General features: G+C 50.4%; 1 protein-coding gene across 1 annotated transcript in view; it reads left to right on the top strand.

Annotated features, from left to right (window-relative positions):
• Positions 1–23,471, top strand: part of LMBR1L (limb development membrane protein 1 like) — a 152,016-nt gene that overhangs the window by 71,675 nt on the left and 56,870 nt on the right. Inside the window, exons 2-3 of the mRNA XM_086963803.1 lie at positions 13,602–13,686; positions 15,776–15,809. Of these exons, the coding sequence (XP_086819929.1) occupies positions 13,602–13,686; positions 15,776–15,809 (119 nt within the window). The remainder of the gene's footprint in view (positions 1–13,601; positions 13,687–15,775; positions 15,810–23,471) is intronic.

Raw genomic sequence — 23,471 nt, 5'->3', positions numbered from 1 at the left:
ACGGCGGAAACAAAACAGCCACAAGGCGGGACAAATGTAAACTGTTCACCAAAGAAATTTGAAAAGGCAGAAGGAACCAATGAAAAGTGATGGGTGTGCTGAAAGCCCAGAGAGCAAATACAGCATGTCTCAAGAGACAGCCCATGTGTTGCCTAGGCTCTACCTAAAAAATACAGGCATGTTATCTGAAATGTGTCTGCATTTTTTGCAGGCGGAGCCTGGAAACACTGGTAGCTTTAACGGACTGAACACAGGCTGGGCACTGAGGAAACTTAAATCTTCTCTGTGGCACAGCCATGTCCCCACTGGTCATCCATGTTGCTAGTCCAGGGGGTCGGACCCCAGTTTGAAGACTGTTTCAACACCGCTGTTCAAGATGCGACTTGCCCATTTATTGGGCATCTGCATTCCTGCTAGTTATTCACATAATTACCAGTAAATTCAAAGTTTTAAAAAAAAGTAATTGGGGATAGGGCTAGCCTCTCCACCTACAAGAACGAATACCTAACTAAATACCACTTGCTAGCATGTTAAGTGTTTATTTCAGTAGTGTGTGAAATCGTCTAAACTTACTTCAATGGCATTCTAGAGAACGCTGTCACAAAATGTGCAGTTTTTCTTATTTTTCAACTCCCAAATTCACTCTGCGTTCTTTTTTCCCCTTTTTTCTGAAAACTGTCTTGCTGAAAAAAACATGCAGCTTGACTGAGCAGACTATCTCTTTTTAAAATGTCTTAATTTCCCGAAAATGTAAAATTATTACATTATCCTAATCGCGCTAGAGAATTGAATTATTTCTCTCAACCAATTATTCTCAAATCTCAATTTAAATAAGGGAAATTGGCTCTTCAAGTGGGAAATTCCATAAGCACAGAAAATAATCTGTGGTAAGAGCTTTATTACAGTGTGGCTGTTGTCAACAGATACTGAAACATGATCTAAATGCAATGTTTCGTGACATTTCAACAAATAAATAACTGCTTACTAACTAGATCTGTAATGCATCACTGAACTTCAAACCAACCAAAAAACATATTGAGAGTTGCATTGAAGCAAACGTGTGAACTAGTATACACGTGAACAGCCACGTTCACCACAATCACTTGGGACATGAAAAATGAAGGTAGTGCAGCCTGCAATTTTCAAGTCAAGTCAAGTCAAGTCAAAAAGGCTTTATTTCGACATATAAAAATATCTTAAAAAGCATGCATACAATAAAATTCATTTCAATACATTTAAAGGTAGAAAACCACAGAATTAAAAAATACCCTAATTAAAAAAGCGATTAAACAATTTGCCTAAGTCTTTTTGACCGAATTCGCCATGCCCACCCAAGGTACTTCGAGGTGGCACAAGCGTAAAAAGTACGAGTGTCTGAGAGTAGGATCCTTAGGGCCACGTTACAATGCCTAGTACCCAGGGTACGACACATGGGTTTTAGCCATTTTGACCTTGGAACTCTATATGCAGGACACTCAAATAAAAAGTGGGGGACGGATTCTTGACGCTGTGGGCAGAAAGGACACCAAGGGGCGGTCTGGTATGGAGTTTTCCAATGACTAGTAAATTCCATTACAGGGAGGAGGCCAATTCTAAATTTAAAATACAAGGACCTTTCCCAAGGGGCTGAGATTATGTCCAAATACAATTCTCTAAAAGGAGTATCTTTGGACTCCATGAAGTTTTTTGTCGACTTACAAATCGAGGTGGAAGAAATCCTTCTATTTGACACCCAGTTCCAATAGAGCCGTTTTATTGTTGATTTTGGCGGAGCTGACTGTTGGTGCCATGCTTCTTCCAACCCCAAATTGCTGAGTAAGGCTTTGACATCCGTTAGCCACTTTATTTTCGCCCACCCTGTTGATCTTAATATCTCACGTAGACCATCCGCATAACTTGAGAGTTCAGGGACTCTCCAGATGCGGGCCCACAGGAGCAAAGGGCATAACTTCGCTAGATCTTCAATAGCCCGACAGCCCATATCCAATTGCAGAGGCAGGATGGGGACAGAAGGGCCAAGGGACATCAGGCTTCTCAAGAAAAAGTTCTCAGCTCGAGTAAGGTCTTTCAAGTTCGTCATTCCCCATAGTTCCGCTCCGTACAAAGCGGCACTTACTCCTCTAGCCGTGTAAATGTCCAAAACTGCAGCTATGGGTTTGATTGAGGCTGCTCTCTGCTCTTTTAACAGGATCCCGGTTACTCTTTTTAAGTTTAACAGCATTTTGAGCAAATGTTGGTCCCATTTCATGGAGCCCACCAACCTGATACCCAGATAATCAAAGGTTTTAGTCCTGTCCAATGCCACGGAGCCCAGTGTTGGCGGAGGACCAAGTTTTTGCGGAGGGTTCAAAATGAGGTACTTTGTCTTATCTGTATTTATACTGAGTCCTCTTTGTTTACAAAAATCGTCAAAGCCCAGAAGAAGCTGTTGTAGGCCCATTGGCGATTTTGATAAGAGCAAAGTATCGTCCGCAAAAAGCAGGGTGGGGATAGAACGCCCTGCCAGACGAGGGGCATCTGCTGGAATCCTCGACAAGTGGTCCACCACCCCATTAACGTAGAGCGAAAAGAGTGTTGGGGCTAGGACACACCCTTGCCGTACTCCTCTGTTCACGTCTATTCTTCGTGTCTTTTGGCCATTGGGACCCCAGCGGATTTGGGCATAGTTGTTTTCATGAAATTTCATGACCAGATGGAGCAGGTAAGGTGGCAAACCAAGATCACTAAGGACCTTCCATAAGTTATTTCTTGGGACCAAATCAAAGGCCGTCCGGAGGTCGATGAAGGCAAGATATAATGTGCCCTTCCCAATCGTGACGACCTTCCAGTAAATCATGAGGAGCCTTAATGATTGCTCAATTGTTCCGGTTCCAGCTCGGAACCCTGCCTGGAGATCCGAGAGGATCCTATTCTCATCTGCCCATTGCTGTATTCTAGTTAGGAGAACCTTGCCTGCAACTTTCTGTGAGCAGTCAATCAGACTAATTGGCCTGTAATTCCCTGGATCTTCTCTTGAACCTTTTTTGTGCAGGGGGACAACTTCAGCGGCCATCCAGGAGGCAGGCAGAGGTGCACCCGCCAACGCTGCATTCAAGACGGATGAAATCAGCATACTCCAATCCTCTAGGTCAGCTCGGAGCAGGTCACCTGGAAGACCATCGGGGCCAGCCGCCTTGCGGGGGACGAGGGATTTTATTGCGCCTTCCGCTTCTTTCTTGGTAAACAGACTTTCATCGGGACTTTCCCCCACACCAGAGGACTGCGGTAGTGCGAAATCCAATACTTCTACATCAGTTGCCGTGTACAATTTCGAGAAATGTGTAAACCATTGATCCTCGGTTATGTTACACGTGATGACTGTGTCTAGGGGTCTGTTTTTCTTGTGTACTAAGTCCCAAAAACCTTTTGCGTTTTTTCCCATGCTGGCAGTTCGGAGATCCTGCCAATACTTGTCTTCCCAGTCTCTCTTTGCTGTTTTGAGCTCCATTTTATAACCCTTCCGTTTGGTGGCTATTAGGGCGGCATCTCCGCTTTTCATTGCCGATATCAGAGCTCTCTTCATGGCACGACACTCCTTTGAGTACCATCCTTGCTTACCCTGCCAATTATCACGATTTGGGTTTCCCTTTTTTACTTTCGCCTTAAAAAGGTCCCCAATCGACAATGAAACCTCGCAGAACAATGCTGTGATCTGACTTGGGCAAATAGGCTGACTTTTTAAAATGGCACAGGCTGTAGAAGTAACAGCTCTAATGCATGCCATTTTCTCCTCATCTATTGCCACTTTGTCCCATTTCAGACGTCTTAGACAGTTTGATGGAACCACCTCTCCCAGTTGCCCTGTCGCTAGTGTGTCGTGATTTCCGCTTCCTGTGATATTCTCTTTCCACCAGATTGATAGGGTCAAAGAAAGTGCATTATGGTCACTATCCAAAGAGGGTAGGACCTTCATATCCTTCATGTATACCCACAAAGAAAAGTTTAAAAGGAAGTAATCAATCCGGGAAGAGTGGCCGATCCTATTGTATGTGTGAGCCCCCACTAAATCTGATGGAGTCCTCCCATTGGCTGCCCGTAAGCCGTGTTCTAGAGTAAGGGAATTTAACTGAATGATTCTGGGGGTCCAACTATTTATAATAGGGAGATCGAGTGACGGGACACCTCTCCTAGAGTCTTCTTCATATAAATCTAGGGATTCATCGGGCAACAAGGGCTCGAATGTGCAATTGAAATCCCCCATAACCAAAATTAAGGAATCATTACTACACTCACCCAGGGCTGCCTCCAGGTCCAAGAGCGTTGGTGACAAAGCTCTCCCGGAGGTCCCTCGTGTATAGATGTTAATAATCTCCAGTTTTTGTGCACTCCTGTTACAAGTTACAGTAAGATGCATCAGATCTGGCGATTTTTGGGGGTGGTGGTGTACCCTCCATCCCAACGTGATGTTTACCCAAACCAAGAGACCTCCATATGGGCGACCTCTTCCCGAAGCTGGAATTTCTGCCGGGACAAAAAAAGTGGCATAACCTACACGGTGCCTTGGTTCTACGCACCACGTCTCTTGGAATGCACAAACTGAGTGAGGTTCGACGAGCGCCACCCAGTCTGGAACATCTTGCTTGCTGCTTAAGCCTGCCACATTCCAACTAATGATTTTCAGATGTGCATAGTGCTGTGGCTCATTACAGCCGCTATTCCCACCCTGAGGGCCCCGTGTTTGAGATCCATCCACTAATTCAATATTTTCTGGCCCCTCGTCTGAAAGAGTGGATAAAATTGGGGAAGGCGGGGGCTGGTGCACAACAATATTTGTCGAGGGTACCTCCCCTACTGTACAAGTTGTTTTAATCCTCGGTGCGGATACATTATTTGCCACTGAGTCTTTAAGTCACCAACCCCAACCCTGTGGGTTGGGTGGTTGGGTAGGAGTCCATACCCTTGCTCTAGGATCCAAGGTTGGATAATGAGGGAACCATACGCCTCTACCCCCATCTTGGGAAATTTTATTAAGCCCCATTAATGGGGGCGGATGATAAAAATACCCCAAGTCCCTAGTTTGTATGTCGCAGAAGTTATGGTGCGACTGTTGGCTACAAATCATGCTGGCTGCTCTAGGGTCGTTGAAATTGATCAGCACACAGTCCCCGGTAATAGCCTTGCGTCTATTACCAATCCAACCCACGCGTCGGACGAGGGCTATTCTACCGTCAATGTGCCCTGGGAGGGGTCTATTAGCTTTTAGCCAGGAGAGCGTCTTGTGTTTGAGTTCAGAGTAAGACTCACAAGAACCCTCTTCAAGCTCGGGTACCCCTGTTAGAATAACCACATAAGGCTTGCAGCCAGGGGGAAGGCTAGCATTTGGCGTACGCCGTTTTACCCTGTCCTTGGCCGGGGATTTTACTGTGGTTATTGCTGGAGATTTGGGCACAGCTTGTGTAACAGGAGTGGGAGGAGGTGGAGTTGTGCCACCCTTACTTCCGGTTACTGTATCTCCGGTTACCTTGGTGTTAGGGACAATAGGCTTTGGATTGGCCGCAAATTTAACCTTAAGTACCTTGGGAGCCTGGGCACTGGGTTTATTCAATGGACAGACCACACTAGACTCAGGAGTAGGAGTAGATGGGGGGGGAGTGGTACCTGTTTTGGATTGTTGGGATTGAGGAGCCTTAACCACGGCGGGCTTTTTTTGGGAAGATAAGGGCTCAGGGAGGGCTGTAGAAATAGGGAGAACCAGTGGAACAGCACCACTCCTTAAGCCACTGTTTTCTTCAGCATAGGATTTAGCGTGAAATTTGACTAACGATTTCACTGCATAGAAGTTGTCCAGCATTGTCTGCTCAAGTGAGGCTAGTTTGCGTGTGAGGCCATCAAGCTTATCTACAAGAGGCATCACCACAGACTTAATAATGCTCTCGACTTGGGGGAGAATGCTAGCATCTATAGGGGCCATTTGACCAGGATTGCCCTCAAAGGCGGAATCTCCGGTATGAGGTGTTTGGGGTTTTAAGTGAGGAACCTGGTTCTGGGTAATGCCCCCTTTTGATATAACGTTCCTACTAACTTTGCTGTGGGGTTTTAGAGAGCCACCCCTGCGGGGACTAGCGGGGCGCTTTCTCTTTTTTTGGGAGATTATGCCTAGGGCTGGCTTCCCTACAGGTGCAGTTTGTGGGGCTGCTACTCCAGGAGTGTTAATGTTGGAATGGCCTGCGGTTAGAGGGGACTTCGCAGCTTCACTAACAAGTACAGGGGGACTCGAGGCATCAAGTGTTTCGGAATTATAATCTGGGATCTGGCCTCCAGGTGATAAGATACTAGGAAGAGAAGAAGAGGAGTGTGTTGGGTCAAGCACAATACTTGGTGCTGTAGTAGTTACCCTTTCTATGCTAGCCCTAATGCAACTCACACTCTCGTCAATAGTAGGCGACTCAATTATCAACAGAGGAGTTGGGGGAATTTGACCAGGGCTATCAGCTAGGGCAATGACGCCCAGAGAGGAGCGCTTGTTGGACATACTCAAGGAATCCCGTGATAACCTTCGCTCTGCCAAGATTATCTCCTTCTCAACTATGGAAACTGCACGGGTAATGAACTGGTCCATAGTACCTAGCACAACGTCTCCAGCAGATTTCTTTGTCTTACAGGATCGAGTACCTGAAGCCATTGTCCTGGTGACTTATCGTCCGCTTCACGAAACCAAGGGATGTGGCCCAGCCCGGCCTCCTCCGGCCCCGGACGGCCACAGACAGTCCCGCCCTTGTCCCGGGCTTCTCCCGGCGCGCTCCCGCGTAGCGGGTACGACTCCCTCCTTTTGTGTCAACAACTGATAGGATTTGATAGGCGGGGGGCGTGGCCAGCGGGGAGAGCAGCCCAGGTGTTGCAGGTTTGGGCGCGCAGGGGCTCCTGGATGCTGGAGTCCCTGCCTGCGCTCGCAGCCCCGCTGGTCAACTCGCCTCTCCCCGCGCTCTTCTCCACCGACCAGCAGACACCGGCAGCAGATGGCACGCTGCGGGACCCGCGAAGCGGGTCCGGCGAGGTGTCGGTCGGGAGGCGCTGAGGGTCCGTTCTACACAAGGGACAGCAGGAAATCCACGCACTTCCGAAGTCCAGGTGAGGTTTGGGCGAAAGAAACAGCTTTCAAGGGTCCCACAGGGGCAAGAGTGAAGCCCGGTTTTCACTCAGTTGGCGGGGGGCGTGGCCAGCGGGGAGAGCAGCCCAGGTGTTGCAGGTTTGGGCGCGCAGGGGCTCCTGGATGCTGGAGTCCCTGCCTGCGCTCGCAGCCCCGCTGGTCAACTCGCCTCTCCCCGCGCTCTTCTCCACCGATCAGCAGACACCGGCAGCAGATGGCACGCTGCGGGACCCGCGAAGCGGGTCCGGCGAGGTGTCGGTCGGGAGGCGCTGAGGGTCCGTTCTACACAAGGGACAGCAGGAAATCCACGCACTTCCGAAGTCCAGGTGAGGTTTGGGCGAAAGAAACAGCTTTCAAGGGTCCCACAGGGGCAAGAGTGAAGCCCGGTTTTCACTCAGTTGGCGGGGGCGTGGCCAGCGGGGAGAGCAGCCCAGGTGTTGCAGGTTTGGGCGCGCAGGGGCTCCTGGATGCTGGAGTCCCTGCCTGCGCTCGCAGCCCCGCTGGTCAACTCGCCTCTCCCCGCGCTCTTCTCCACCGATCAGCAGACACCGGCAGCAGATGGCACGCTGCGGGACCCGCGAAGCGGGTCCGGCGAGGTGTCGGTCGGGAGGCGCTGAGGGTCCGTTCTACACAAGGGACAGCAGGAAATCCACGCACTTCCGAAGTCCAGGTGAGGTTTGGGCGAAAGAAACAGCTTTCAAGGGTTCCACAGGGGCAAGAGTGAAGCCCGGTTTTCACTCAGTTGGCGGGGGGCGTGGCCAGCGGGGAGAGCAGCCCAGGTGTTGCAGGTTTGGGCACGCAGGGGCTCCTGGATGCTGGAGTCCCTGCCTGCGCTCGCAGCCCCGCTGGTCAACTCGCCTCTCCCCGCGCTCTTCTCCACCGACCAGCAGACACCGGCAGCAGATGGCACGCTGCGGGACCCGCGAAGCGGGTCCGGCGAGGTGTCGGTCGGGAGGCGCTGAGGGTCCGTTCTACACAAGGGACAGCAGGAAATCCACGCACTTCCGAAGTCCAGGTGAGGTTTGGGCGAAAGAAACAGCTTTCAAGGGTCCCACAGGGGCAAGAGTGAAGCCCGGTTTTCACTCAGTTGGCGGGGGGCGTGGCCAGCGGGGAGAGCAGCCCAGGTGTTGCAGGTTTGGGCGCGCAGGGGCTCCTGGATGCTGGAGTCCCTGCCTGCGCTCGCAGCCCCGCTGGTCAACTCGCCTCTCCCCGCGCTCTTCTCCACCGATCAGCAGACACCGGCAGCAGATGGCACGCTGCGGGACCCGCGAAGCGGGTCCGGCGAGGTGTCGGTCGGGAGGCGCTGAGGGTCCGTTCTACACAAGGGACAGCAGGAAATCCACGCACTTCCGAAGTCCAGGTGAGGTTTGGGCGAAAGAAACAGCTTTCAAGGGTCCCACAGGGGCAAGAGTGAAGCCCGGTTTTCACTCAGTTGGCGGGGGGCGTGGCCAGCGGGGAGAGCAGCCCAGGTGTTGCAGGTTTGGGCGCGCAGGGGCTCCTGGATGCTGGAGTCCCTGCCTGCGCTCGCAGCCCCGCTGGTCAACTCGCCTCTCCCCGCGCTCTTCTCCACCGACCAGCAGACACCGGCAGCAGATGGCACGCTGCGGGACCCGCGAAGCGGGTCCGGCGAGGTGTCGGTTGGGAGGCGCTGAGGGTCCGTTCTACACAAGGGACAGCAGGAAATCCACGCACTTCCGAAGTCCAGGTGAGGTTTGGGCGAAAGAAACAGCTTTCAAGGGTCCCACAGGGGCAAGAGTGAAGCCCGGTTTTCACTCAGTTGGCGGGGGGCGTGGCCAGCGGGGAGAGCAGCCCAGGTGTTGCAGGTTTGGGCGCGCAGGGGCTCCTGGATGCTGGAGTCCCTGCCTGCGCTCGCAGCCCCGCTGGTCAACTCGCCTCTCCCCGCGCTCTTCTCCACCGATCAGCAGACACCGGCAGCAGATGGCACGCTGCGGGACCCGCGAAGCGGGTCCGGCGAGGTGTCGGTCGGGAGGCGCTGAGGGTCCGTTCTACACAAGGGACAGCAGGAAATCCACGCACTTCCGAAGTCCAGGTGAGGTTTGGGCGAAAGAAACAGCTTTCAAGGGTCCCACAGGGGCAAGAGTGAAGCCCGGTTTTCACTCAGTTGGCGGGGGGCGTGGCCAGCGGGGAGAGCAGCCCAGGTGTTGCAGGTTTGGGCGCGCAGGGGCTCCTGGATGCTGGAGTCCCTGCCTGCGCTCGCAGCCCCGCTGGTCAACTCGCCTCTCCCCGCGCTCTTCTCCACCGACCAGCAGACACCGGCAGCAGATGGCACGCTGCGGGACCGCGAAGCGGGTCCGGCGAGGTGTCGGTCGGGAGGCGCTGAGGGTCCGTTCTACACAAGGGACAGCAGGAAATCCACGCACTTCCGAAGTCCAGGTGAGGTTTGGGCGAAAGAAACAGCTTTCAAGGGTCCCACAGGGGCAAGAGTGAAGCCCGGTTTTCACTCAGTTGGCGGGGGGCGTGGCCAGCGGGGAGAGCAGCCCAGGTATTGCAGGTTTGGGCGCGCAGGGGCTCCTGGATGCTGGAGTCCCTGCCTGCGCTCGCAGCCCCGCTGGTCAACTCGCCTCTCCCCGCGCTCTTCTCCACCGATCAGCAGACACCGGCAGCAGATGGCACGCTGCGGGACCCGCGAAGCGGGTCCGGCGAGGTGTCGGTCGGGAGGCGCTGAGGGTCCGTTCTACACAAGGGACAGCAGGAAATCCACGCACTTCCGAAGTCCAGGTGAGGTTTGGGCGAAAGAAACAGCTTTCAAGGGTCCCACAGGGGCAAGAGTGAAGCCCGGTTTTCACTCAGTTGGCGGGGGGCGTGGCCAGCGGGGAGAGCAGCCCAGGTGTTGCAGGTTTGGGCGCGCAGGGGCTCCTGGATGCTGGAGTCCCTGCCTGCGCTCGCAGCCCCGCTGGTCAACTCGCCTCTCCCCGCGCTCTTCTCCACCGACCAGCAGACACCGGCAGCAGATGGCACGCTGCGGGACCCGCGAAGCGGGTCCGGCGAGGTGTCGGTCGGGAGGCGCTGAGGGTCCGTTCTACACAAGGGACAGCAGGAAATCCACGCACTTCCGAAGTCCAGGTGAGGTTTGGGCGAAAGAAACAGCTTTCAAGGGTCCCACAGGGGCAAGAGTGAAGCCCGGTTTTCACTCAGTTGGCGGGGGGCGTGGCCAGCGGGGAGAGCAGCCCAGGTGTTGCAGGTTTGGGCGCGCAGGGGCTCCTGGATGCTGGAGTCCCTGCCTGCGCTCGCAGCCCCGCTGGTCAACTCGCCTCTCCCCGCGCTCTTCTCCACCGATCAGCAGACACCGGCAGCAGATGGCACGCTGCGGGACCCGCGAAGCGGGTCCGGCGAGGTGTCGGTCGGGAGGCGCTGAGGGTCCGTTCTACACAAGGGACAGCAGGAAATCCACGCACTTCCGAAGTCCAGGTGAGGTTTGGGCGAAAGAAACAGCTTTCAAGGGTCCCACAGGGGCAAGAGTGAAGCCCGGTTTTCACTCAGTTGGCGGGGGGCGTGGCCAGCGGGGAGAGCAGCCCAGGTGTTGCAGGTTTGGGCGCGCAGGGGCTCCTGGATGCTGGAGTCCCTGCCTGCGCTCGCAGCCCCGCTGGTCAACTCGCCTCTCCCCGCGCTCTTCTCCACCGATCAGCAGACACCGGCAGCAGATGGCACGCTGCGGGACCCGCGAAGCGGGTCCGGCGAGGTGTCGGTCGGGAGGCGCTGAGGGTCCGTTCTACACAAGGGACAGCAGGAAATCCATGCACTTCCGAAGTCCAGGTGAGGTTTGGGCGAAAGAAACCGCTTTCAAGGGTGCAATTTTGATGTAACGGATGAAAAACTACAAAGTACAACATGGGAAGGGATGTTAGGCCAGATACAGACATGACGGAGACTGATGCTGGCTTATTGGAATATAGCCACAACAAACGGGCTTCAACCATGCCAGATTTTCAGAACGTCCACATGAAATAAATGTGCATAGAGGAAATTGAATTAAATTACATAGTTAGTGTTTTTGGTGAAAAACTGGTATGCAGCCAGCAATTATCTCGGACTTCTTGATTTATGCAGATAAATATGTTCACGCACCGGTTTTGATTATCATTTCCGTGACCAGTCAAGCTGGGTCATGACGCAATATTGCTCTCTTGCGGGACTGAACCCTTTCCTTAAACAGGAACTTTAGTGAGTCAGCATTTCCTGCCAAAAGGAACGTAGCTATTGTCCCGCTAGGTGAAGGAGTACATACGTTTTTTCATTTATTTTCCTAACTTGTGAGGGGCATGTCTGCCAAAACTTGGGACTCTCTATGGAAGAACTGGTGGTTAAAATTGGACCTTTATTGGCAATTTTAGAACTGGAACATACACATGTGAATGGGAATTGTAGGATCATGCAGCCTGTAAGCTGTCATGATGTTGAGACCGGCTGGTGGGTGTTTAAGAGTGCCTGGAGATTTCATGCAGTTCTATCATTTGGCACTATAGAAGCATACAGTAATAATGTAGTGTGGAGGCTGCACGGGGGCATAACTGTTGGCAGCGCAATCAGAAGTTTGGCGTTGCATGTATGCATAACTGTGGCAAGTATGGCTCTTCATTTTTAGGTCTTGCCTATCAGATGGCACAAGCTGTCTGGTCCGGAAAATACCTATTGTCATCTTACTGTGTCTTGGAACACCCCCCGCCCCTGCTTCCCATTCATTGGTTAACTTTGTCATTCCCATTTACTTGCTTTTTATATGTTCACTTGAGTGAACTTTCCATCCTCTTCTTGTGTTTGTCCCTACCTTTGAGCATTACCTCATTACTTGTTTCCATCCACCGCTTAATCTTCAGGCACTACTTTTTTTCCATTTTGGTTAAGCACTCCATGAGAGTGCCTGTGTTTTTCAGCTGTCTTCATTGTATACTTCTCTTCATGCCTCTGTGCTCTGTATTTTTCTCTTACCTGTGTGCTTCTTCCCACCCCTTCTCTGTAGCGCTCTCCCTCGTGTTCTTCTGTCCTCAGGTGTTGCTTTCTTGCCCATGTGCTTCTCTTCCCCTGCCCTCCATGTTGCTCTCTATAACCATGTTATGCCTTTCTACCCCTGCCCTCTGTGTTGCTTTCGTCTACTGCCCTCTGTTCCTTTCCCCAACTGTGCCTTCTGTATTGCTTTACCCACCCGTGCCTTCGGTGTTACCTACTCTTCACCTGCACAACCTAGGTTTTTTCCTCCCCCTCCCTCCTTGTTGCATCCCCACCCACATCTTCCATGTTCCAACTCAGCTCTGTAAATAAAAAGAACGCCTGTGTCATTTTGTAGGTGTGTGCATGTGTGGGGCACATGCCTACAAAATTACGTGGACATCGGTCATAGGCTTTTTTCTCTCCAGTTTAGCCAGTCTGCACAGCACTGCTAAAATCCATTGGCAAAGCTGATATGTCCCGAAGGTGAGACCTATTGGTTTTGCAAATGATTGTCATTTTTTTGTGGGGGGGAGGGGGTTTGCGGGCTTGGTCCTTCTGATATTGTGACTGTCCTGTTTTTCAACACATGCTTCTCTTTGTAGTTTACCAATTTCTCATTATAAGTATGCACATACATGAAAAACTTGACTTCCAGAAAGTGGACCTCATCGCTCAGTTAAAAGTTTTGGATCTGTAACCATTTGCACGTTGATTGGAACTACTCACTGCATCACATGGGTCTTGTGTTTCCAAACCCTGGCAGTAACTGAATCCCTTCTATGCATCAATTATTTTGTGTTGACTTATGGCCCTCATGCATGGTGTGAGGTTCGTAGACAACTTGCACCAGTGTGGCGTTGTGGCATGCCAACTGTCTGCAGCAATTGCAGGCGGTCCTGTGTGTGTGAGTGCAGAGAATGTGGTTGTTGTACACCCTTTGTGGGACGAGTTGGGTGTGATGTGTGAGGCAGCCCTGTTTGGTTGGAGAATGTTGTGGTTATAGTGTGTCTTGAACAGGAAGTGTTGGGCGTGATACAGAAGATGGACCTTTGTGTGGTTGTAGCATGTCCTATGTTGGGCTTGTTGAGTCTGGTGTATCAGGCAGACCTGTACATTTAGTTGGAGAGTGGTATGGTTGTAGGATGACCTATGGAGTAGGAGTTGTGTGCTGTGAAAGGCAGGCCTATATGATATAACTAGAGAGGGGTATGTTTATAGTACATTCCTATGCAGGATGGAATAGGATCGATGCAGAAGATGGGCCTTCTACCTGTGGTTGTACTCTGCCCAATGAGGGAAGAGCTGGTGTGATGTGCAAGACCGACCTTTAAGCATTGATTGTGGGTTCCGTGATTGTAATATGTCCTATGTTGGAGGAGCTGGGTGGGGTGAATGAGGTCCTGACATAATATCTGGTTGTGTCGTAGTGAACTTGACGCTGCCGGTACACGTGCCATGTTTATAGGGGTTCTCTTCTCTGTCGTCAGTGTTGGCTCTGATGTGCCCGTCTCTTTATCTCTCTCCTTAGATCTGCTCGTTTCTCTTCGGAATTCTCTACATCTTGTCCTACGTTGTCATCACCCGCTTCAAGAAGCACGGCGACTTCACGACAGGTGAGTGCGCAGGTTGTGAGTGACGTCACTCGCCAGGCGTCAGCGGGGCAGAGGTGCGTCTCATGGAGCCCACGCACTTCAGTGGCCTCGTGAAGGGGGTGGGTTTTCGGGGCCCGAGGTGTGACCTGTGTCAACCACAGAGGGCATTTCTTTGTGAAAACCGTGGGTTTCGAGGCCTGTTCTAGTATTCTTTGTAAACCCGGCAGTAAAGAAATGGAATGCTTTAAAGCAGGCGGGGAATCCCTTTAGAAGACGTCCTCCTGGTAGGGGTGTGGGTCTGTTAGCTGCGGACGAGATGGCCTTGAAGGGGGGGGGGGGGGGGGGGGGGGGGGCGTGTTTATGTATTTCCTGAGGTGAGCGTGTTTTGGGGAACTCGTCAATTGCATGTGTTTCGATGGAGAGAGGGGGCTTGCCAAGAGTGCCGGTGTTGTCAGCGTCATAAAAGTATGCATGTTTTGTGTGTACGAGAGTATTGTGGGCCACGTGAAGTGTGCGTATTGTAGGGGCTGCATGAAGTGGACTTTTGTTTTGGGGGGGGGGGTTGTTGGGGGCTTGTTAAGGGTGCAGGTTTTGTGAATGTCCTGAAGTATGAATATTTTTGTGGGATCTGTGAAGTGTACGTGTTCTTTGGGAGATGGGGCACATTTAATAATGTTTTTGGGCACTTGAAGTGACCTGTGTTTTAGGGTCCTTGCATAGGGTGTACTTTTCGGGGGTCCGTGAAGTTTGTGTTACGTCTCCTGCTTGACGCTTCCCTCTCCTTATGAAAGGTGAGGCTCACACCCTGTTTTTTTTTAGGTATGCAACCTGCCTGCTCACATTCCTGGGAAGAGGTTTGTGAGTTAGTCAGGCATTTGCAAAAAATTGAGAGGTAGGAATTTTGAAACGTACACCTCCCTGTCTTATATGCTTCCTGCAGTCTTTTTCATTGGCTTACGGCAGACTCCACCTCCTTCCACTCCAGCTGCCAACAGAGATTGATTTGTTTCTCTCACATGTCTCGGGCCTTTTCCATCTTCTTTCTCTTTTTTATATTTTCGCCTGCTCCCTCTTTCCGCTCCTGTACCCTCCTCCTTTGCATTGTGCTCTAATTTTTCCATTGAAAACATTCTTTGCTGTTATTTCCCCCTCACATTCTCTTCTCTCCTGCCTTACTTCCTCTGACCCTCTTGTACATCATTATTCATCCACTTTACGCTATGTAGCACTCAAGCAATGGAGAGACAGGCACAGGTGCCTTGAGATCCCACAGAGCGGGTGTGGGTAATGAGTAACCACATTATGTGCTGATGAAACCCAAGTTAGAAATGTGTTTGGTTCGCGCCCTTGCTCCAGTAGAATGTGGCCTTGTGTCACTCCAGGGCAAGGTTTCCTTTCTACGAGGACTCGCACCTCTGAACACATTCTCCTGCAGCTGCCCTTCCTCTTCCTCAAAGTGACGTTGAGCCTCAACTTGTTCAGCCTGTTCCAGGACGTGGGCTCTTGGTGTAGCAAGCGTCTTTCTCTCGCAGTGGCACAAATGCTGGCCCAAGACCTCTTTGTCACTATGCTGCACAACTATTGACTCTCACTTTTAAATTGAGAAAGGAGGCGTGCTTCAGAGAGGCAAGTTCAGGCTCGAACTGTGTGATCTTGTGGAAGTTGCCGTCTCCCAAGAACTCCCTTGCTAAATGTCTTCATTGCTGCTTTCCCTGGTTAGGGTCAGCAGATGCTTTCATAAGAAAAATCTTTTGGACCCTGAGCATTCCTCTTGCGAGGTGTGTGTTTGTTTCTTAGGTTCCTTTGAGATGGTTGAAGTCTTCAAGTGGCAAATTGTAATGAATGGCTAATGAAAGCTTCGGCTTGGAAATGAGGTGCCCTATGGCTTGAATTATTCTGGTGATCTAAGAGTGCTGCTCGTTGTAGAAAATTCATGTCTGTACGACCTAGGCCCTTGTTAAATCTTTGGCCCAGAGTGGGAGCTCCTTGCTTGTCACCCGTGTTCGTATGTGACACTGAATAGCTGTCTCCCAGGCGCATGTGTGATGAGCTGGCTGCCCTGTATCTGCTTTTCATCTGTATTAACTTCCATTTTCCTTTTCTTTTGCAGTCGACGATGAAGATGCTGCCGTCAACCGCATTGCGTGAGTTAACGCCCATTTAATGCACATTGTTTCATAAAATAAGCCCTCTTCTCCACTATCTGGATCCCTTTCTTCCCTCCCACTTGGCTCCTGTTCTCACCTTCTGTACTTCCTGTCCCATAACTGCTCCCTCTTCCCTTCTGTTCTACCCTTGTTGCATCGCTTGTGTGTTAATCTTTTCTACCTCTTCACTTCTTAGCCTCCCAGTCCCTCACAGCCTTTGGTCTTCCACTCTCCTCCTCTGATTTCTTTTTCTCCATGCCCCTTCCTCGATCCTATTATTTCTTGCCCTGTGCCCCTTGTTGTTCCCGTTTATCCTTTGCCTGTACAGCTCGCTCCCTCTCCTAATATCCTCCCTCCCTATGGCTTTCCTTTCCATCACTGCTTCCTCCCTTCTCTCTCCTCTGCACACCTGACCCACTCTTCCTTCTATCTTGGTTTATTTCCTTCCATTCTTCCCAAGTTGACATCTGCCTTCCCTCCTTGCCTCTTTTTGTTTGGGCTCTTTTCGTACGATCCTGACCTCACTCTCTCACTACTCTTGTGGTCTCCCTTCGCGGCTTATCTTCTCTCCCTATCCTTTAACGCTTTCTTCCTCTAATTTTTCTCAACTCCTTGCTCTCACTTGCTGCCAGGCTGCTCCTCCCTTTCACGTTTTAACTTTCATCCTTCTTCCCAACTTTCCACCCTTTTCCAATCTTCTTGCCCTTCTTCCCTGTGGTACCTTCTCAGTCTTGACCTTCTCTTCCCTCCCTCCTTTTCCCTTCCTTCCCTTCTTTCCTCTTCCCTTTCCCTCCCTTTCTTTTCTCTTCTCTTCCCTTTTCTTTTCTCTTCGCTCCCTTCTTATCTCTTCCCTTTTCTCTTCACTCCCTTCCTTTCCTTCCCTCCTTCTCCCTGTTGATCTCTCATGTCACTCTTCTCTGGACATGCCCCTCCCCTCATCATTTTCTCTTCTTCCCAGTCTCCCCTCAGCCTTCTTTCAACAGGCCCCTTTGCCCTTCTCTTTCTTTTATCTGTTTTCGCCTTGCACCCCTCATCCCGAGATTCCTGACGCACCCCGATTTTAAGTGACCAACACTTCGAGCTGCAAAGACTGGATCCCCCTGCTCGAACCTCGGAAGAAACTCAGGGTGAAAGTCTTCATATCACCTTATAATACGGCTCCCAGCCCTCCCCCACCTAAAATCCTTCTGTTTCTGCTGCTTCATATTGAGTAAACGTTTTAAAGTCCTGATATGTCTATAGCAGTACTTTCCGAGATTCCAGAGAGTGCTACTATCTACGCTTTTAACATTGATTTGTTTACTCTTGTCGGTTTTATTCTAATGTCTTTTTTCTTACCTAAAGTGTTCTTCGCCCTGGGGGTTTGTCTGCGCTATAGGAAACTGTTAAATAAGTCAATAGGTTATTTGTATGCCCCTTATTTTGAGTGACACACAAGCACACATTCCATACACACATTCCATGCACACACACACACACACACATTCCATGCACACACACATACCATGTACACACACATTCCATGTACATACTTTCCGTACACACACATTCCATGCACACACACTCAGACATTCATGCACAAACACACACATTCACATTCCATGCACTATCCCCTCCCTGAGGCAGTGCAAAATGATTTACTAGCCCATCTTTTGATGAGTTAATGGGGCTATTTCTCACTTTTTGGGAGGTTTAAAGGGAGCTGATTTGGAAGCTGTTCTGTGCAGGGAGCGTGAGTGGATGAGTGCAAGAGGCAGACAGAAAAGAGACACCTCTTTTTAGGTTGAGCCTGTCAATGCGCTTGCGAGAGATATTGGGGCTTAACCATCGGGCGATTTGATGCTGTGCCCGTGAAAAGCAAGCTCAATGGGCAAGCGCATTGACCTAAAAAGCACGTGCACATCAAAGCCACCAGCCTCCCTCCCACAGGCATCCCCCAGCGTGCGCTGTGCCTCAGGCATTTCTCCTCCCCTAATTTATTCACTGCCCACGGCTTTCACTTTGACGGTCGCCATGCTGTCTCTCGTTCATTGAAGTTTCTCGTGCTTCAACTTTGCTAGTCACTTTTTTCTTTCTTTCTGCGCTTTATCTTTAACAATGACGGACGCGTGCCTTTCTGGTTTTCTGCGCTGCACTCCAAACTCAACTTTTAAAACAATTCATTTTTTTTTTTTGCAGTGCGCTACTTTTTATCTTCAAGTATACTGGCTGCACCTTTCTAATGTTTAACATGGCGCAGCTCATACACCTCTGCTCTGCTTAAAAACACACATACACTTAGCAGTTCCTGGCAACTAATACTCATCAGTGGAGATGACTTGCACTGAAACACTCCACCCATGTCGCTTTCTAAATCCTGTCCCCCCCCCCGCAGCTAATAACCATTGGTGGAGCTGACTCGCTTTTCAACACTCCCCATGTGGCTTTCTAAATCCTGCCCCCAGCAGCTAAGTCGGCAGGGCTGACTCGCTCTGCAGCACTCCACCGTGTCGCTTTGTAAATCATGTCCCGTCCCTCACCTGCCTCGAATTCCAGCACTCACCTAGGCGCCACAATCTCCTGCGTGGGCTCAGTCTGCATAATAAAGATGGGAACAGAGGTTTTTGGGAAACAAAAATGCAAGTGCTGGGGCGTGGATATGCTGTTTACCACAATGCGTTATTTGTGCAACCAAATGGTTCATTTCTTTCCCCACTGCCGGTTGATTTTACGTTTCTCAAAGGAAACCAATCAAAGCAGTGAACATTAGGAGTTACATACAGCTCTAGACAAAAGTGTATATTCAGAGACCCTTTAGGCAAGCACAAGCCGTAAAACATTATTTCTGGTCTTCCCCCGGAGCTGGATTTTCATTTCTTCCTCTCATCCCAAATCAGAGATTTCCCTTGTTTGTCTGCCCTCTGTTAGACTCACTATTTGTGCCTTTCTGCCCTCGGCATCACCACATCATCACTCAGTGCTACCCCAGCATAACTCAGCACCACCACATTATCACTAAGCACTACCACAGCATCACTCGGCACCACCACAGCATCACTCGGCACCACCACAGCACTACTCGGCACCACCACAGCACTACTCAGCACCACCACAGCATCACTCAGCACCACCACAGCATCACTCAGCACTACCACAGCACCACTCGGCACTACCACAGCACCACCACAGCACTACCACAGCACCACCACAGCACTACCACAGCACCACTCAGCACTACCACAGCACTAATCAGCACTAGCACCACCACTCAGCACCACCACAGCACCACCACACAGCACCACCACACAGCACCACCACACAGCACCACCACACAGCACCACCACACAGCACCACCACACAGCAGCACCACTCTGCGCCACCACAGCATCACTCTGTGCCACCACAGCATCACTCTGCGCCACTACAGCATCACTCTGCGCCACTACAGCATCACTCTGCGCCACCACAGCACTACCACAGCACCACTCAGCACTACCACAGCGCCACCACAGCATCACTCAGCACCCCCACCAGCATCACTCAGCACCCCCACCAGCATCACTCAGCACCCCACCAGCATCACTCAGCACCCCACCAGCATCACCACAGCACCACCACCACTCAGCACCACCACTCAGCAGCACCACTCAGCAGCACCACTCAGCAGCACCACAGCATCACTCAGCGCCACCCCAGCATCAATCTGCACAGCCATTCAACAACTGGTTCAAATATGTTCTCTCAATGTTTTAAGCTTTATTACAAATGTCACAAAAAGATGTTAATATTTCACTTCTGTTCTTGGATTTTCGTCACAATAAAATACATTGAACATAGTCTTCACAAAAGTTATTTACAAAAGTTTAAGCTATTGCCATTATAAATTACAATCACTTTTATTTAAGTATTAATTATTTAAAAAAATTAAAAGCCATTGAAATTTGTAATATCAATACATCCAAGTCACGTAAATACAAAACATGTTGCATTGCAAATGCTATAGGTGTCACATTTGCGAAATTTATAACTATTGGCATTGTAAATGACAAAGCTATTAATTTAGCTATTTTCAAAACCAACACATGAATAAAAAAAAGTCATTTACAAGACCAATAGCTCAAACTTTCCTAATGCGAGATTTATTGGATTGCAAATGCTTGTTTTGTATCTTTCCTATTCTGAGACGCCAGTCGGAGCGCCCTCTGCCCGTTTAAGTTGCCCAAATAGCTTTCGGAGAATGGCAGCGAAGCCCGTAAACGGGCCGATCTCTGGTTTTGAGCTTTGAGGCCTGTCATGGCGACCCTTGAGGCCCTGACACCTTCGGGTAAAGTCCGCGCTATATAAAAACGAATAAATAAATACATTTGCAAAGGCTACAGGAGGTCGGAGCTGCACGCAGACGCAGAGTGTGACCGTGGGCAGGTTGTGCGCCCTCCTTGGGCTCGCCCAGCACATTCCAGTGTGTTCTGCTGTGCAGCCACCCTACCAAGAAATGAATGAGGCACAGCAGGCAGAAAGTCCGTTTTCTCCGAATTGATTAGGTGATTAAATGAAGAAACGCGTCAGGTGTTTGTGTTCTCGCACGTAGAGGACGTGGCCACGCACTTTGGGCTGGACTGACCGTTTGGGGCGTGGCAAGACAGATTACTCTCCTTCCTCGGTAGTGACGCAGAACGCAAAACAACTGAGCGGAACGCTTCAAGAGTAAACACAGGAGTTTGAGATTAATTCTGGCGTTTCCACCTGTATCTTTTTGTTTTTTCGATGAAGCGATAAGGCACGCCTGGTCTCTCTCTCTCTCTCTCCTCCAGTGTTGGAAGAGCACTGGCACTGTATCTGCCTGCCCCTCCGGGGCAGCGTGGCAGGGCACAGCTGGACTCTGTGTGCAGGGTCGGACTGAACCTTTGAGCACGTCCTGACACGTTCACACAAACAGTAACCTTTGCCCTTGCGTCCAACAACGTCAGCGTAAATCTAATGCCTTTTCCAGGTGATGCTTGGAAATCAGCCCGGGCCGTCAGATCGCGCGCTCTCAGCATGTTGTAAACTTAAGCCCTGACAAGTCTGCACTTGGCTGCCTCCGAGTTTCTCCTGGGTATATATGAACCGGCCTGTACCAATGAGCTGACATTGCTTCAAGACGCTATGCGTGTATGCAGCTTTGTACAGTACGAACCTAGCTACAAAGCAAGCCAACAGTGTATTTAAAGGGATTCGGTCGGGGCCACTTGAATTATGGGGCAGGGTTGGGGCCAATTATGCAGCAGTGTTGAGTAAATTCTGCAGCAACAAAAGGCACATTGTGTAATGCAGCACATTTTGTCATAGTATGACGTATTATTGCGTCATGTTTACCCTTCTTAACACTGTCTGGGCATTGGTTGCACCTCATAAGTTCCAGTTTAACACCCAAATTGATCAATAAGCAACAAGAAAGTGACCAGTCCATCTTTGCAGCTGGCCTTCTAGTGCGCAGCAACACGTGTTGCTGTGTTTTTAGTAACTTTTGAATCACTTGAGCTAGAACACTTTTTTTTATTTGGTTTAAACTCTGCAGATTATGCGGCAGATGTATTATGTGGCAAATGCGGCATATCTATATTTATGCAAAAAATGCGGCAGAATCGCATAATTCTAGTGGCCCTGGGTACAGTGCAGAGGAGAGTGGACGAGACAAGTGTGAACCCATACTTGAAAAAGTATTTGGGTGAGGGAGGGAGTGAGGGAGGGTGGTCAGTATTACACCGATAAGAGAAGTTTGTTGACTTTAAACAAGATACAGGTAGGGCAGGATTTGAAGAGTCACATGCCATGCTTATTGCCTTGTAAGGCCTGTGTTTGGACGTGTTATATTGGTTTTCAAACCTCTATGATTAAATATCTCTAATCCAAAGTCTACTGGTGTTCATAACAGTGCCACCCAGTTGTGGACCTCCACCTAGATCACCACCATATGTGAGCAGGACAACCTAAACTGTTTTTTGGTGAGAGACGTTGAAGATTTCTGGAATCGACCAGCTGCCTCCGTGTTAGACCCGGCTTCCTGGGCAGCAGGGCACTCCGTGGTTACTGCGCTCCAATCGCATCAACTGGAGTATTCACCTGCAGGCGTTCTGGGGCCTCCGTTCTAGTGGATCCAACACTGGATAACCAAGTACTCCTCTCCAGCACTTGACTCTCTCAGGGTAGCGAGACAGAGCAGTCCAAGGCTTACTCAAGGAGGTGATTTGGGGTTAGACATTTAGAATACAGTGCACGCTGTACAACCAGCGGATAAAATCAATGTTCAGTCAGTGCTTTAATTTTTATAAAAGAAAATTACTTTAATACGCACGAGCATTATACTGCACAGTATTGCCTAGATGCTAAGCACTATAAAAACACAGTTAATATATAGACATACAATTAGCATTGCATATTACGGACCTTTTTGCACAGGGCTGCTCTCATTCGCTAGAGCCTTAATACCAATCTTTGTATTGAAAGGATATAGTTTCTGCATGTGATGTGAAGTCAAAGGTTATTGATCAGCCCCATAACCCCCACCCAAAGCAACAGATGTGCCCTCCGTCCTGAGTCGTGACACTACTCTGGTGGCGTCCGCTTTCCGACCACAGATGCCTGATGTCTTGGTACAGTTTATTGGAGTCCCACTAGTCCAGTAACCACTGGCTAGCTGTAGGAAGGTAGTGGCTGGACAGGATGACAGTTCTCCCGGATATCCCTAGATATCACAAAAAGAAAGGTGGGGGTACCTGTTCCACCGGACTCTATTCCCCAACTACTACCTGTAACTGGAAGTACCAGACAGGCCCCCGCAGCGGAGGGGTCTGCGCAAAGCAATCTCACCTTCAAGGACTGGGATCAAGCTTCCCCGTCTCTGTCTCCATCTCCCTTGATGTGCTGCAAGCTTCCTTTCCTTATCTTGAGCATCTGTCTACAATGTCTTTGTTCCAAGCTCCAGTTCCACAAGCCTCACAGGAACAGCTGGTTTTCAGACTACTGCTGCTGATGCTCTTGCTCATTCCTTTGCAGCATAATCCGTCAGACATAGAGAAAACTTCCCCTAGTTCCAGATATGGCGAGCAAGCATCTTATTTCGCACCCGTGTCCCTGCTGGCTTACATGGACTGACCCGATGTGTCGCCTCTTAATAGACCACTCTTGAACAACAACTGACTACTAAGACCAGACCAGGATGAAGGGGGGTCGGGGGTGCCATTGGGGTCCTCTTAGCAGAGTAAGTACAGGTAAGATAAGAGCGGAGTGTCTACCCCAGCCCACCAAGCCTCTCATATGAATAGGGAATTAGGGAGCTGGAATTTCCAGCAGAACAGCTTGAATTACACACAATGGCTCAACTCTCCATCCTTCCCCAGTGTACCCAACGGCTCTCACACGTCAGGTAGACAAAGGCAACCGGACCCCAGGCCAGGGGGAGACTGCACAGACTTGATCAGGAGGATGGTTAGTAACCCACCCTCCTGACTATACATCTATTGCGGCCACCACTGTCCGTCTTCCACCGGCCACCACTGTCCGTCTACCACAGCCTGGGTAGAGAAGGCAGTAGCCACTCTCTGGGAAATAGGGGTGTACTAAGCATGCCCCCTCGACCTCCCAGCCAGCTCTAGGGTCTCAATCCATGTAAACCGGGAGACCCCCAGTGGACATGCAGGA

This window comes from Lissotriton vulgaris, chromosome 1_1 (genome assembly GCF_964263255.1).
Source record: "Lissotriton vulgaris chromosome 1_1, aLisVul1.2, whole genome shotgun sequence".
Lineage (NCBI taxonomy): Eukaryota > Metazoa > Chordata > Amphibia > Caudata > Salamandridae > Lissotriton > Lissotriton vulgaris.
Note: the sequence above shows the minus strand (reverse complement) of the source record. Positions and strands in the feature narration are given on the sequence as shown.